General features: G+C 45.6%; 1 protein-coding gene across 1 annotated transcript in view; it reads left to right on the plus strand.

Annotated features, from left to right (window-relative positions):
* LOC135056672 (alpha-2-macroglobulin-like) overlaps window positions 1-17,089 on the plus strand; it is a 258,698-nt gene that overhangs the window by 186,499 nt on the left and 55,110 nt on the right. Inside the window, exons 24-25 of the mRNA XM_063962122.1 lie at window positions 311-487; window positions 5,296-5,377. Coding sequence (XP_063818192.1) covers window positions 311-487; window positions 5,296-5,377 — 259 coding nt within the window. The remainder of the gene's footprint in view (window positions 1-310; window positions 488-5,295; window positions 5,378-17,089) is intronic.

Here is a 17,089-nt window from a genome sequence, read left to right on the forward strand (position 1 = left end):
CAGTTGAGAACATTATGGGTTGTCAAGTCTTGGATTGGGTTCTTCTTCTTTGCCTCTGAAAATCCTGATTATAAAGAATCTGAAAAGATGCCAATGAACTGGCACTGGCAGCATCAAATAATGATAATATTTTGCCTCTATGTCTTTACTCATTGTTTTCAATCTCCATAATGTGCTTTGGCAACATGAAGTTCATGGTGTCAACCTAATTATTGTTACTGTACATGTATATGAATATGCATTTATACACTTGTATATTTCTTTTTTCTATTATCCTGAATAATGTTGCTGGAACTTTGTTACCCTGCAGGAGATCTGATGGGCACAGCAATGCAGAACCTGGACCGTCTCCTGGCCATGCCGTACGGTTGCGGAGAGCAGAACATGGTTTTATTCGCACCCAATATCTTTATCCTGCAGTATCTGGAGAAATCTCATCAGCTGAACCATGAGATCAAGAGCAAAGCCATCAAGTTCCTAGAGAGCGGTAAGCGATATACAGGACCTATTTATTGTCCTTTAAGCACTGAATTCGTATAGAGTATCGAATGTCCTCTCTCGCAGGCCACACCAGGTGGATCCTTGCAGGGATTAACCTTGCAGATCATGATCTCTTGGCCACAAACTTTCTAAAAGTGTCTTAGGGAATGGCTGTCAGGCAGTCCACTCTGATGGGCGCACTGGTGTCATCTCACCATGGGAGTCCCCATTGCTGAATGGGAAGTAGCTGGACTTCAACCTGAACTTGGCAGAAGCCACAATCTCAGTCCAGTAATGTTCAGCCATGGAAGTCTGCCTTTTACTCTCGCCAGCCCTGCCCGGTGCCATGGAGGAAATGTCAGTCCTGTCTATGGTCATTTGGCCATTCAAAAAACAGAGCTGGTTCTTGACCATTACCAAGGATAGAATCCTCTCCTCTATCCTGTTACTATGGTGTCATGTACAATAACCCTATTCATAATGATAGCTAAGGTTACAGGCAATTTCCAAGGGGTGCACCTCCCACAGTTAACCCGTTATAGTAAAAAAATATCATAGGACATTATAAAATAAACATTATAGTAAAAAAAAAATGATATCAATAGGATTCCAACTGTTGCCAGATTTCTGTAACATTGAAAAGAAGAGCGGTCGGAGTGTTCCAATTGTCAAATGCAGCAACTGGGATGGAGGGTAGCATTATACTTGTATGAGCAGCACAGCAGTACTCATGCTAAATTACTCCAGCATACAATGTTATGGCCCTTAGCTGACACATACAACTACATTTAAGAACACACAGGCATGATATTAAAACATGGTTAGGTGCATCCAGGACTTGGAACAAGTTGGGTATTTGTATTTTACATTGGCTAACTAATTGGCTAACTGAGATCCAAGGATTGGCTTCAAGCCCTTTACCATGAACCATCAACTAGTGGATACCCTGTGGCAACCAAACCCTGGGCTAAGAGAGCTAATTGTCTGCTGGAGTTCTATGAGTCATCACTGCTGGATGGGAAGTAGCTGCATATCATCACTGCTAGTAAGGAGCCTGTCTTGATATGAGGAACTTGCATATTGTTGCTGAATCTGTCCACAATATCAAAACCAGTTCTTTGTGGAAGTTCTCAACTCTATAAATCTTTATAACACCCCCCCCCCCCCACACACACACACTTCCCAATGAAACCAATGTCAGTCCTGACTATTTTTCTTGGGCCATTCAAACAACAGTAAAAGATCATGACCGTTAATAGGGATAGAATCGCTAGGCTAACTTAGGGGTTAGGCTCTCTCCATAAAGTAAGCATATCACAGTATACCAAATATAGGGCCTAACTGATGTTTGTACGCAATGGTGATTATCACGTAATAGAACGATTATCGGTAGCTTGCGCATGTACTGCACTCGCAATGCCTACTGCAGTGGTTGACAGGAAGTGACAACTGAGTGGTTGGATAAGTGTCATGGGCGTTTTCAGGGCATTTATCTGGAGTCGGTTGCGAGCTTGTAAAAACATGGCGCCTGCGCCACCACTGCTGTATCCAATCTGCGTAGCCATAGACCAGCCCTTAGCTCTGATGTTCCTCGTTTTTGCGTGGGGGTTGTGAATGCGTACGCAACTACGACTGAGCTTGCAATGAGTCCGGTGGGTGTTCTCTTTTCATTCCTGGGCAGTAGCAGTGCTTGCTAACATTAGCAGTACCGTAGCCTAGGGAATCGCACTTGCATTTGATTACAAACATAAATTAGGCCCATAGTCAGCTTCTTGTAAGATCACAAAGGAGGGGGTTAAAAGTCCCAGCTGGCAGCTCAATATTTGGGCAGCATTATACCTGTGTAAGATGCACAGCAGTGTTCAATCTCAGTAACTGTGGGATATAATGTTAAATTACTTACTATAGCTCTTACCATAGCCTGAGCATGTGGGCCAAACCACCTGACTTCATTTAAGAATACACAGGTAAGGTATATTGATACAATGTTATGACTGATGAGGTGCATCCAGGCTTGACACAAGTAGGGAATATATCTTTTACATTGGGGGTCACGTTTCCTGGGTGTCGGATTTGAGGGTGTGAGTTGCCTGCAGGGAAGTCGAGAGCCAGGATGGGCCCCGGTACTTTTAAAGGGGCATGGCCTAATCACAGGAGGTGTGGTCATGTACCCTTAGAAAAAAATACTGGGAAAAATAGTATTTTAAGCACATCCATGGCCACACTGCAGCCCAGTACACGGCAGCATGTGCTGGCCTGAGGAAAAGAGCTGCAGCTGCTGCTGCTAGGTAAGAGGGAGGGAGCCTGGGCCCCAACTGGACCCTCACTGGGCCCCTCCATCAGACCTGGGCCCGGGTAATTTGTATCCTCTCCTCCCCTCTCTCGGCACCACTGGTTGCCTGTACTTAGCAGGGAGGAATGGGGGCCCCAGGATCGTCAAATCCACTCAACAAAGTATGCAAAGCAGGGAGGCGCTGGGCAGGAGAGGCACTCTCTCCACATTTTTTGCCGTATTGTTTTTATTTTATTTTTTAAATCTGGTTTTGATGAATTAAATCTCCCAGGATCCTAAATACGCAAAATAGATTCACTAATTCCGAGCTGCCTTTACTGTTAAATGGTAGATTTAGTTGATATTGGGCCTGATTCAGGTTTGGTTCCTTGGAAGCAGCAGCAGCAGCAATGCTCTGATATGGTAATGCAGCTGGAGGCATCTGGTATAAGTAGACACCTCCTGCATGCATGTGTGATCCGCTGCTGCCTCCTAGGACACAGCATCAGATCTCTCTGGGACACTATCGGGGAACTGAGGATGCTCCGTCGCTGAGGCCAGGATATCTCCGTCGGAAGATGGTAACACCGGCCTCTGCACTGTCACAAAATGGAAGCGGCATGTCTTGTTTTGTGCAACGGAGTCCACCGCCTCCCCCTCCCTGCCCCAAAATGGCTGCTGTCAATCACCTGACGTCTGCAGCTGATTTGCGAGTGAGGCTGAAGGACCCATACTGCACATTTATTTATTATTTATTAACAGTTTCTTATATAGCGCAGCATATTGCGCTTTACAATTAGAACAACAGTGATAGAATAAAATTGGGTAAAAATAGACAGACATAGAGGTAGGAAGGCCCTGCTCGCAAGCTTACAATCTGTAGGGAAATAGGCTTTGATACACAAGGATAGATGCTACCTATTGCATAATGGTCCACCAGATTGCTAGGTTCTTAATGGGTTGCATGATACGATCACCCAGCAATTTTGGCAAAGGGTCAGGAGGGTGTGAGAGTAAAGAAAGACAATATGTGTGATGTTATGTATACTGTACAGAGAGGATGTAATTAGATAGGGAAGCATTGAAGGTTATGTGGGTCTGGAATTTGATAGGCTTGTCTGAAGAGGTGAGTTTTCAGCAAACGTTTAAAGGTTTGTAGACTAGAGGTGAGTATTATTGTGCATGGGAGAGCATTCCACAGAGTGGGTGAAGCCCGGATAAATGTGGTCATTCCGAGTTGTTAGCTCGTTGCCGTTTTTTCGCAACGGAGCGATTAGGTGGAAAATGTGCATGCGCATGGTACGCAGCGCGCATGCGTTAAGTAATTTAAGACAAAACTTTGGAGATTTACACAAGCTCGAGCAATGTTTTTTTCCACGCTCGAGTGTTCATAGAGTGATTGACAGGAAGTGGGTGTTTCTGGGTGGTGGTAACTGGCCGTTTTCCGGGAGTGTGCTAAAAAATGCAGGCGTGCCAGGTAAAAACGCAGGAGTGGCTGGAGAACGGGGGAGTGGCTGGCCGAACGCAGGGCGTGTTTGTGACGTCAAAGCAGGAACTAAACGGACTGAGGTGATCGCAATCTATGAGTAGGTCTGGAGCTACTCAGAAACTGCAAGGAATTATTTATTAGCAGTTCTGCTTACCTTTCGTTCGCTATTCTGCTAAGCTAAGATACACTCCCAGAGGGCGGCGGCCTATCGTTTGCAATGCTGCTAAAAGCAGCTAGCGAGCGAACAACTCGGAATGAGGGCCAAAGTCCTGTAATTTTGAGTGGGAACAAGTAATACATGTGGATGAGAGACGCAGATCTTGTGCAGAGCGAAGAGGTCGGTTAGGAAGATATCTTGAGATGAGTGAAGAGATGTATGATGGTGCAGTTTGGTTAATAGCCTTGTATGGAAGTAAAAGTATTTTATATTTAATACGGTAGAATTACGGTAACTAATGAAGGGACTGACAGAGCGAATCTGCAGATGATGAACATCTAGCAAGGAAGATTAGCCCCGCAGCTGCATTCAAAATTGGTTTGTAGTGGTGAGAGCCTATGGGGGGTAATTCTGAGTTGATCGCAGGAGGAACTTTGTTAGAAGTTGGGCAAAACCATGTGCACTGCAGGGGAGGCAGATATAACATGTGCAGAGAGAGTTAGATTCGGGTGGGTTATTTTGTTTCTGTGCAGGGCAAATACTGGCTGCTTCATTTATACACTGCAATTTAAATTGCAGATTGAACTCACCACACCCAAATCTAACTCTTTCTGCACATGTTATATCTGCCCCCCTGCAGTGCACATAGTTTTGCCCAACTGCTAAAAAATTTCCTGCTGCGATCAACTTGGAATTACCCCCCATGGGGTAATATACAGATGGTGACAAATCTGGGGAGGATAGGTAGATTTGAGTATCATCTGCACATGCGAACAATGGCACACTACATTATTCCCAGAGTAGCGAACGGGGCTAAATCAGGCCCATTGCAAACAAAATGTACATTATTGTGCATTCTCCTTTTTTAAATGTCTATTTTCTTATGATTCCTCTCAGGGTATCAACGGCAGCTGACATACAAACGTGATGATGGCTCCTATAGCGCTTTTGGAAATAATGACAAAGAGGGAAACACCTGGTAAGTGACTTTGGGGAGGGGATGTATCAAACCTTGGAGAGAGATAAAGTACCAAGCAATCAACTTCTAACTGTCATTGTAAAGCAGGCATTCCCAACCTCAGTAATCAAAGCACACTAGCAGGTTTTAGTGATATCCATGCTTGAATACAGGTGACACAATTAGCACCTCAGTTATTTTGATTTACCAATCTGTGCTAAAGCCTGGATATCCCTAAAACAGGCATTCCCAACCGCGGTCCTCAAGGCACACCAACAGTGCAGGTTTTAGTGATATTCAGGTTTCACCACAGATGGTTAAATCAAAATAACTGAGGTACTAATTAAGTCACCTGTGCTCAAGCCTGGATATCACTAAAACCAGGACTGTTAGTGTGCCTTGAGGACCGAGGTTGGGAAACACTGCCCTAAAACCTGCACAGTTAGTGTGCCTTGATGACCAAGGTTGAGAATGCTTGTTGTTGTTGTAAATGCTGCATTTGAAATATGACAGAAGCTGAATGGTTGATACTTCATTTCTCTCCAAAGTTTGGTCTTCCCTCTTTCTGAAGTAACATTTGTGATTTCATGATTGAAAGCTGGATAAATGGGCATAAATTCTAATTTCACTATTCCATACCTCCCAACATGACCCTCTCCAGGAGGGACAGACGGCTCTGCTCCTGGACTTCCCTGTTAGTCTATGATTGCCCTCACCTGTGCTGAAACACCTTTCTTGTCCATTAACCTGTTCAGCACAGGTGCCGGCAGTTATAAATGAAGAGAAAAGTCCAGGAGCAGAGCATTGTGTCCCTCCTGGAGGGGGTCATGTTGGGAGGTAGGCTATTCTCACAGCATGAAAAAATAGTTCTCAATCAACAATTAAATAAGGTATTGACCACATACAGATGGAGCCACGCTAATCGTGGTTCCATCTGTGACTGAGTGCGTCTGGCGAGGTGGACTCCCGGGCATGAATGGGACATCTCCGTGAGCTCGGCAGTACACCCCCGACTGCGATGTAGCCACGCTCAATGAGCGTGGCTCCATCTTTAGGGCTGAAATCAGTTAGCCAAGGTTAATTACCGTGGGCTAATTGATCTGCAGCGGCTATTCAATTATAGCCCACGGAAGCCCACAGATAACGCAAATTTCTGTTTGAGCCTGAGGGAGGATCGAACAGAAATCAACATTTAATGGCCTGATTGCGGGTGCCGCAAAGCTGTTAATCCGTAGCTCCAGGAATTTATCCTGGATTCTGAGGGTTAACACGGTACAGCCCATTTTACTGTGCAAGGAAAATGTGCTGTAATTGAATAGCCCCAGCCGTTAAAGCCCAGGCTGCCACCCAATATGGTAAATTTCTGCATCTAATTGATTTTGTCCCATAGTGTATTACAAGCAATTAGAACTTAAATCCCCTGCATTCACTTTTGGCAATATATTAACATACCTCCCAACATGACCCTCTCCATGAGGGACACAATGCTCTGCTTCTGGATTTTTTTCTCAATATATGATTATCTGCACCTGTGTTGAACAGGTAAATGGATGAGAAAGGTGTTTCAGCACAGGTGCTGGTAATCATAAATTAAGAGAAAAGTCCAGGAGCAGAGCATTCTGTCCCTCCTGGAAAGGGTCATGTTGGGAGGTATGTATTAAAGAACACACATTTTTGATGATTCTTTAAATAGAGAACGGCTGATAACTGACCATGTGCATGATGAATCATTACACAAACACTTTACCTTACATAAAATAACGACATGGAGTTTTAGGTTTGGCAGAAAAATGTTAGCTGATTTATTTCAATAACTATCAACTTTAAATAGCTGTCAAGAAAGGGATTAGATAATGGTGACAAAGAAAGAACGGCTATACTGTTTCCCCAATCCGCAAAAACATCATCATCATCCTCATCAAACAAACTAACAAACAAAAGGAATCCACTTAACCTTCTACCTTGACTACCCACCAATCTGGGTGATGTCGCTACCCCTGTTTAGGTGGTGCAGCCGTTATGCACAGTCAACGAAGGTGAGCGCGCCAAACAACTATGAATCAATCAATAAACAATCTATATATTCAATAATCAATCTACACAGGTAACCTGCCATTCTTTCCCGCCAAAACAGTTAACACAAGAAAGCTACCCCCTGCAACAAAAACATGGAAGCAGGGCAGGAAGACGAAGGTAAAAGAGGCTGACTCCACCTGAAACCAAGGTGGTCATTCCGAGTTGCTCGCTCGCTAGCTGTTTTTAGCAGCCGTGCACACGCTATGCCGCCTCCCACTGGGAGTGTATTTTAGCTTAGCAGAAGTGCGAACGAAAGGATCGCACAGTGGCAGCATAATTTTTTTGTGCAGTTTTAGAGTAGCTCAATACCTACTCAGCGCTTGCGATGACTTCAGGCTGTTCAGTTCCTGTTTTGATGTCACAAACACGCCCTGCGTTCGCCCAGCCACGCCTGTATTTTTCCTGGCACGCCTGCGTTTTTACGAACACTCCCAGAACGCCCACTTCATGTCAATCACTCTGTGGCCAGCAGTGCGATTGAAAAGCTTCAGTAGACCTTGTGTGAAACTAGAGATGAGCGCCTGAAATTTTTCGGGTTTTGTGTTTTGGTTTTGGGTTCGGTTCCGCGGCCGTGTTTTGGGTTCGAACGCGTTTTGGCAAAACCTCACCGAATTTTTTTTGTCGGATTCGGGTGTGTTTTGGATTCGGGTGTTTTTTTCAAAAAACACTAAAAAACAGCTTAAATCATAGAATTTGGGGGTCATTTTGATCCCAAAGTATTATTAACCTCAAAAACCATAATTTACACTCATTTTCAGTCTATTCTGAATACCTCACACCTCACAATATTATTTTTAGTCCTAAAATTTGCACCGAGGTCGCTGTGTGAGTAAGATAAGCGACCCTAGTGGCTGACACAAACACCGGGCCCATCTAGGAGTGGCACTGCAGTGTCACGCAGGATGTCCCTTCCAAAAAACCCTCCCCAAACAGCACATGACGCAAAGAAAAAAAGAGGCGCAATGAGGTAGCTGTGTGAGTAAGATTAGCGACCCTAGTGGCCGACACAAACACCGGGCCCATCTAGGAGTGGCACTGCAGTGTCACGCAGGATGGCCCTTCCAAAAAACCCTCCCCAAACAGCACATGACGCAAAGAAAAAAAGAGGCGCAATGAGGTAGCTGTGTGAGTAAGATTAGCGACCCTAGTGGCCGACACAAACACCGGGCCCATCTAGGAGTGGCACTGCAGTGTCACGCAGGATGTCCCTTCCAAAAAACCCTCCCCAAACAGCACATGACGCAAAGAAAAAAAGAGGCGCAATGAGGTAGCTGTGTGAGTAAGATTAGCGACCCTAGTGGCCGACACAAACACCGGGCCCATCTAGGAGTGGCACTGCAGTGTCACGCAGGATGTCCCTTCCAAAAAACCCTCCCCAAACAGCACATGACGCAAAGAAAAAAAGAGGCGCAATGAGGTAGCTGACTGTGTGAGTAAGATTAGCGACCCTAGTGGCCGACACAAACACCGGGCCCATTTAGGAGTGGCACTGCAGTGTCACGCAGGATGTCCCTTCCAAAAAACCCTCCCCAATCAGCACATGATGCAAAGAAAAAGAAAAGAAAAAAGAGGTGCAAGATGGAATTGTCCTTGGGCCCTCCCACCCACCCTTATGTTGTATAAACAAAACAGGACATGCACACTTTAACCAACCCATCATTTCAGTGACAGGGTCTGCCACACGACTGTGACTGATATGACGGGTTGGTTTGGACCCCCCCCAAAAAAGAAGCAATTAATCTCTCCTTGCACAAACTGGCTCTACAGAGGCAAGATGTCCACCTCATCATCACCCTCCGATATATCACCGTGTACATCCCCCTCCTCACAGATTATCAATTCGTCCCCACTGGAATCCACCATCTCAGCTCCCTGTGTACTTTGTGGAGGCAATTGCTGCTGGTCAATGTCTCCGCGGAGGAATTGATTATAATTCATTTTAATGAACATCATCTTCTCCACATTTTCTGGATGTAACCTCGTACGCCGATTGCTGACAAGGTGAGCGGCGGCACTAAACACTCTTTCGGAGTACACACTTGTGGGAGGGCAACTTAGGTAGAATAAAGCCAGTTTGTGCAAGGGCCTCCAAATTGCCTCTTTTTCCTGCCAGTATAAGTACGGACTGTGTGACGTGCCTACTTGGATGCGGTCACTCATATAATCCTCCACCATTCTATCAATGTTGAGAGAATCATATGCAGTGACAGTAGACGACATGTCCGTAATCGTTGTCAGGTCCTTCAGTCCGGACCAGATATCAGCATCAGCAGTCGCTCCAGACTGCCCTGCATCACCGCCAGCGGGTGGGCTCGGAATTCTGAGCCTTTTCCTCGCACCCCCAGTTGCGGGAGAATGTGAAGGAGGAGATGTTGACAGGTCGCGTTCCGCTTGACTTGACAATTTTGTCACCAGCAGGTCTTTCAACCCCAGCAGACTTGTGTCTGCCGGAGAGAGAGATCCAAGGTAGGCTTTAAATCTAGGATCGAGCACGGTGGCCAAAATGTAGTGCTCTGATTTCAACAGATTGACCACCCGTGAATCTTTGTTAAGCGAATTAAGGGCTCCATCCACAAGTCCCACATGCCTAGCGGAATCGCTCCGTGTTAGCTCCTCCTTCAATGTCTCCAGCTTCTTCTGCAAAAGCCTGATGAGGGGAATGACCTGACTCAGGCTGGCAGTGTCTGAACTGACTTCACGTGTGGCAAGTTCAAAGGGCATCAGAACCTTGCACAACGTTGAAATCATTCTCCACTGCGCTTGAGACAGGTGCATTCCACCTACTATATCGTGCTCAATTGTATAGGCTTGAATGGCCTTTTGCTGCTCCTCCAACCTCTGAAGCATATAGAGGGTTGAATTCCACCTCGTTACCACTTCTTGCTTCAGATGATGGCAGGGCAGGTTCAGTAGTTTTTGGTGGTGCTCCAGTCTTCTGTACGTGGTGCCTGTACGCCGAAAGTGTCCCGCAATTCTTCTGGCCACCGACAGCATCTCTTGCATGCCCCTGTCGTTTTTTAAAAAATTCTGCACCACCAAATTCAAGGTATGTGCAAAACATGGGACGTGCTGGAATTTGCCCATATTTAATGCACACACAATATTGCTGGCGTTGTCCGATGCCACAAATCCACAGGAGAGTCCAATTGGGGTAAGCCATTCCGCGATGATCTTCCTCAGTTGCCGTAAGAGGTTTTCAGCTGTGTGCGTATTCTGGAAACCGGTGATACAAAGCGTAGCCTGCCTAGGAAAGAGTTGGCGTTTGCGAGATGCTGCTACTGGTGCCGCCGCTGCTGTTCTTGCGGCGGGAGTCCATACATCTACCCAGTGGGCTGTCACAGTCATATAGTCCTGACCCTGCCCTGCTCCACTTGTCCACATGTCCGTGGTTAAGTGGACATTGGGTACAGCTGCATTTTTTAGGACACTGGTGACTCTTTTTCTGAGGTCTGTGTACATTTTCGGTATCGCCTGCCTAGAGAAATGGAACCTAGATGGTATTTGGTACCGGGGACACAGTACCTCCAACAAGTCTCTAGTTGGCTCTGCAGTAATGATGGATACCGGAACCACGTTTCTCACCACCCAGGATGCCAAGGCCTCAGTTATCCGCTTTGCAGTAGGATGACTGCAGTGATATTTCATCTTCCTCGCAAAGGACTGTTGAACAGTCAATTGCTTACTGGAAGTAGTACAAGTGGGCTTACGACTTCCCCTCTGGGATGACCATCGACTCCCAGCGGCAACAACAGCAGCGCCAGCAGCAGTAGGCGTTACACGCAAGGATGCATCGGAGGAATCCCAGGCAGGAGAGGACTCGTCAGAATTGCCAGTGACATGGCCTGCAGGACTATTGGCATTCCTGGGGAAGGAGGAAATTGACACTGAGGGAGTTGGTGGGGTGGTTTGCGTGAGCTTGGTTACAAGAGGAAGGGATTTACTGGTCAGTGGACTGCTTCCGCTGTCACCCAAAGTTTTTGAACTTGTCACTGACTTATTATGAATGCGCTGCAGGTGACGTATAAGGGAGGATGTTCCGAGGTGGTTAACGTCCTTACCCCTACTTATTACAGCTTGACAAAGGGAACACACGGCTTGACACCTGTTGTCCGCATTTCTGGTGAAATACCTCCACACCGAAGAGCTGATTTTTTTGGTATTTTCACCTGGCATGTCAATGGCCATATTCCTCCCACGGACAACAGGTGTCTCCCCGGGTGCCTGACTTAAACAAACCACCTCACCATCAGAATCCTCCTGGTCAATTTCCTCCCCAGCGCCAGCAACACCCATATCCTCCTCATCCTGGTGTACTTCAACACTGACATCTTCAATCTGACTATCAGGAACTGGACTGCGGGTGCTCCTTCCAGCACTTGCAGGGGGCGTGCAAATGGTGGAAGGCGCATGCTCTTCACGTCCAGTGTTGGGAAGGTCAGGCATCGCAACCGACACAATTGGACTCTCCTTGTGGATTTGGGATTTCGAAGAATGCACAGTTCTTTGCTGTGCTGCTTTTGCCAGCTTGAGTCTTTTCATTTTTCTAGCGAGAGGCTGAGTGCTTCCATCCTCATGTGAAGCTGAACCACTAGCCATGAACATAGGCCAGGGCCTCAGCCGTTCCTTGCCACTCCGTGTGGTAAATGGCATATTGGCAAGTTTACGCTTCTCCTCCGACAATTTTATTTTAGGTTTTGGAGTCCTTTTTTTTCTGATATTTGGTGTTTTGGATTTGACATGCTCTGTACTATGACATTGGGCATCGGCCTTGGCAGACGACGTTGCTGGCATTTCATCGTCTCGGCCATGACTAGTGGCAGCAGCTTCAGCACGAGGTGGAAGTGGATCTTGATCTTTCCCTAATTTTGGAACCTCAACATTTTTGTTCTCCATATTTTAATAGGCACAACTAAAAGGCACCTCAGGTAAACAATGGAGATGGATACTAGTATACAATTATGGACTGCCTGCCGAGTGCAGACACAGAGGTAGCCACAGCCATGAACTACCGTACTGTACTGTGTCTGCTGCTAATATAGACTGGTTGATAAAGAGATGTCTATGTAACTATGTTTGTATAAAGAAGAAAGAAAAAAAAACCACGGTTAGGTGGTATACAATTATGGACGGACTGCCTGCCGAGTGCAGACACAGAGGTAGCCACAGCCGTGAACTACCGTACTGTACTGTGTCTGCTGCTAATAATATAGACTGGTTGATAAAGAGATGTCGTAGTAGTATGTATGTATAAAGAAGAAAGAAAAAAAAACCACGGTTAGGTGGTATACAATTATGGACGGACTGCCTGCCGAGTGCAGACACAGAGGTAGCCACAGCCGTGAACTACCGTACTGTACTGTGTCTGCTGCTAATATAGACTGGTTGATAAAGAGATGTCTATGTAACTATGTATGTATAAAGAAGAAAGAAAAAAAAACCACGGTTAGGTGGTATACAATTATGGACGGACTGCCTGCCGAGTGCAGACACAGAGGTAGCCACAGCCGTGAACTACCGTACTGTACTGTGTCTGCTGCTAATATAGACTGGTTGATAAAGAGATGTCTATGTAACTATGTATGTATAAAGAAGAAAGAAAAAAAAACCACGGTTAGGTGGTATACAATTATGGACGGACTGCCTGCCGAGTGCAGACACAGAGGTAGCCACAGCCGTGAACTACCGTACTGTACTGTGTCTGCTGCTAATATAGACTGGTTGATAAAGAGATGTCTATGTAACTATGTATGTATAAAGAAGAAAGAAAAAAAAACCACGGTTAGGTGGTATACAATTATGGACGGACTGCCTGCCGAGTGCAGACACAGAGGTAGCCACAGCCGTGAACTACCGTACTGTACTGTGTCTGCTGCTAATATAGACTGGTTGATAAAGAGATGTCGTAGTAGTATGTATGTATGTATAAAGAAGAAAAAAAAACCACGGTTAGGTGGTATACAATTATGGACGGACTGCCTGCCGAGTGCAGACACAGAGGTAGCCACAGCCGTGAACTACCGTACTGTGTCTGCTGCGACTGGATGATAAATGATATAAAAAATATATATATATCACTACTGCAGCCGGACAGGTATATATTATATATTATATAATGACGGACCTGCTGGACACTGTCTGTCAGCAGAATGAGTTTTATTTTTATAGAATTAAAAAAAAAACAATACACAAGTGAAGTCACACGACGAGTGTTTAACTTTTTCAGGCAATCACAATATAAGTATACTACTAACTATACTGGTGGTCAGTGTGGTCAGGTCACTGGTCAGTCACACTGGCAGTGGCACTCCTGCAGCAAAAGTGTGCACTGTTTAATTTTAATATAATATTATGTACTCCTGGCTCCTGCTATAACCTATAACTGGCACTGCAGTGCTCCCCAGTCTCCCCCACAATTATAAGCTGTGTGAGCTGAGCAGTCAGACAGATATATAATATATATAGATGATGCAGCACACTGGGCTGAGCCTGAGCAGTGCACACAGATATGGTATGTGACTGAGTCACTGTGTGTATCGCTTTTTTCAGGCAGAGAACGGATATATTAAATAAACTGCACTGTCTGGTGGTCACTCACTATATAATATTATGTACTCCTGGCTCCTGCTATAACCTATAACTGGCACTGCAGTGCTCCCCAGTCTCCCCCACAATTATAAGCTGTGTGAGCTGAGCAGTCAGACAGATATATAATATATATAGATGATGCAGCACACTGGGCTGAGCCTGAGCAGTGCACACAGATATGGTATGTGACTGAGTCACTGTGTGTATCGCTTTTTTCAGGCAGAGAACGGATATATTAAATAAACTGCACTGTCTGGTGGTCACTCACTAGTAAACTCTCTGCACTCTCTACACTTCTACAGTACTCCTCCTAGTCCTAAGCTCCAGTAAATCTCTCTCTCTTATAATCTAAATGGAGAGGACGCCAGCCACGTCCTCTCCCTATCAATCTCAATGCACATGTGAAAATGGCGGCGACGCGCGGCTCCTTATATAGAATCCGAGTCTCGCGATAGAATCCGAGCCTCGCGAGAATCCGACAGCGTCATGATGACGTTCGGGCGCGCTCGGGTTAACCGAGCAAGGCGGGAAGATCCGAGTCGCTCGGATCCGTGTAAAAAAAGCTGAAGTTCGGGCGGGTTCGGATTCCGAGGAACCGAACCCGCTCATCTCTATGTGAAACTACATCGTTCGTTGTTATATTACTTCGCGTGTGCGCATTGCGCCGCATACGCATGCGCAGAAGTGCCATTTTTTTGCCTCAACGCTGCACAGCGAACGAAAGCAGCTAGCGATCAACTCGGAATGACCACCCAAGGGCGTAACTACCATAGGTGCAGGGAGTGCAGCTGCTATGGGGCCCAAAGCTGAGAGGGGCCCATCTTACACGTGTTATATTCTAATCCTTATGATAAATCTAACCCCTTCCATCCCTGTATCCCTGTTGGATAGTATATCACCTGATACCACAAGGCCATCCCCAGCCTCAGATGTTTAACCCTCTCCATTCCTATCCAGTCACTAGACTCCTTCTTAATGCAAAAAAAAATCTGGTTAATTTGACAGAAATCGTTAAATGGAACAATCTTTTTTTTTTTCTAGTGGTACATTTAAGCAATGGTCAATATACTTTTCTTCTGTTACGTCTCAAACTGTTCACTATACAGCATCTGATGTTTTTTCCTGGCATACTTTATTAAAGGACACAGAGTATGCAGGAATTTAGGATTACAGGAAAGGGCTGCATGAATTAATGAATCTCATGGTTTATGGTTACATCTTGCTGAGTAACGTTGTTGGTAGGGCAGTGAGAAATCCATGGGGCCAGGGTGCTGAGGGGACGTGGCCCAATCCCAAAAAACTCATTACAAAATACTTTACATGGCGCTGCAAGGTAGTGCAGCACGCTGCAAAGGGGAATATTTATTTGTCTGTCTCAGCAGCTGGTCTTTTTATATGTTGCTTTGTTATGTCTTCTTGTAACCCTCTATAGGCTTATCCTCTATATATATTTATTGAGAGCTATCATCTATGTCACCATACAATCCATACTTACCTACTCTCCCGGATTCTGCAGGAAACACCCGGTTTCTCGGCTAGTCCGCTGCAGCCCCGGAAGAGAGACCACCCCTCCCGCATTCTGCCCACATCCTAGTGAAGTGGGCTGAATGGGGAGAAAAATACGGTGAAATCGCGGACTTGGCAGAGAGGGTGGAGCCTAATGATGTGATTATATGTTAATAGCGTCATTTTAGATTTGTCCCTATGCAAATATTGCCCAATCGCGTAGTTTTCCCTGTGAGTGGGCAGGGCCTAATGATGCAATTAGCTTGGCCACACCCTGCAATGTCGGTAAGTATGATGCAATCCCAGTTCTGGCTTATCTCATCGGTGCTCCTTCATAGAACTTTCTAGTACTACTATAAGGGGCAGGCTAATTAAGATACAGGTACAGTATACCACAAAATATCAGGCGCAAAAGGATAAAAAAATTACTTAATTAAGACCTCCACATTTGTAGTGCCTGAAAAGCTGATCCCGAATGATGATATAGCAAATCACATATACAATGGGGGTAATTCCAAGTTGATCGCAGCAGGAATTCTGTTAGCAACTGGGCAAAACCATGTGCACTGCAGGGGAGGCAGATATAACATGTGCAGAGAGAGTTAGATTTGGGTGTGGTGTGTTCAATCTGCAATCTAATTTGCAGTGTAAAAATAAAGCAGCCAGTATTTACCCTGCACAGAAATAAAATAACCCACCCAAATCTAACTCTCTCTGCACATGTTATATCTGCCACACCTGCAGTGCACATGGTTTTGCCCAACTGCTAAAAAATTTCCTGCTGCGATCAACTTGGAATTACCCCCAATATACAAGTAGCGAGTAATGAAAGGACTCTAATAGAGAGCGCTCTCTATTAGAGTCATTTCATTACTCACTACTTGTATATCAATTAAGATACACTTTTTAGTTATAACACAATAAATAAATCTAATAAAAAATATATTTACAATGTCTCCTGAAGGAGTCAGTTCTGTTAATGAAACGTGAGAGGGCAATGAGCACAGTCAAGACCAACAGGGACTACTCTCACTCGTGGGTATCCACGACACCCATAGAGTAGAAACAGAACCTGGGGCAACCACAGGTCGCCACTAAGCCCGCAGCGTGGTGGCTTACTACCTTCACCACCCCTCCTACCGCCGGCTATTTGCTGCTGGGATCCTAGCGGAGGTATACTGACCGCCGGTCTCCTTAACGCCAGTCAAGCATACCTAACCCCGTAAAGGTCATATACAAATTAACAGTAAAACATGACAGATCGGTGGTACAGTAAGTGTTGATGGACACATCACTGGACAATACGGGGCAATAAGACGGACAAACTTGGTAAGACGCAGATTAGATAACGAGGGTTTGGGACTCATTGTTTCTTGACAGGTATGGGAAGCTAAATCATTGGAGGGAAAGTGCGATCAGCAGAAAGGCAGGTGCTGTACACAAGGACAGAGTCGTTGCATTGGACAAGGAGCACTGGAAGCAAGGATAGTGCTGGAGAAGGACGCGAGAGAGGGCGGCCATGCCCGTGAGAGCTTATATGCTACGGGGAGGGGAGAACAGTTGGGG

The sequence above is a fragment of the Pseudophryne corroboree genome, chromosome 3 (genome assembly GCF_028390025.1).
Source record: "Pseudophryne corroboree isolate aPseCor3 chromosome 3, aPseCor3.hap2, whole genome shotgun sequence".
In the NCBI taxonomy this organism is placed as follows: domain Eukaryota; kingdom Metazoa; phylum Chordata; class Amphibia; order Anura; family Myobatrachidae; genus Pseudophryne; species Pseudophryne corroboree.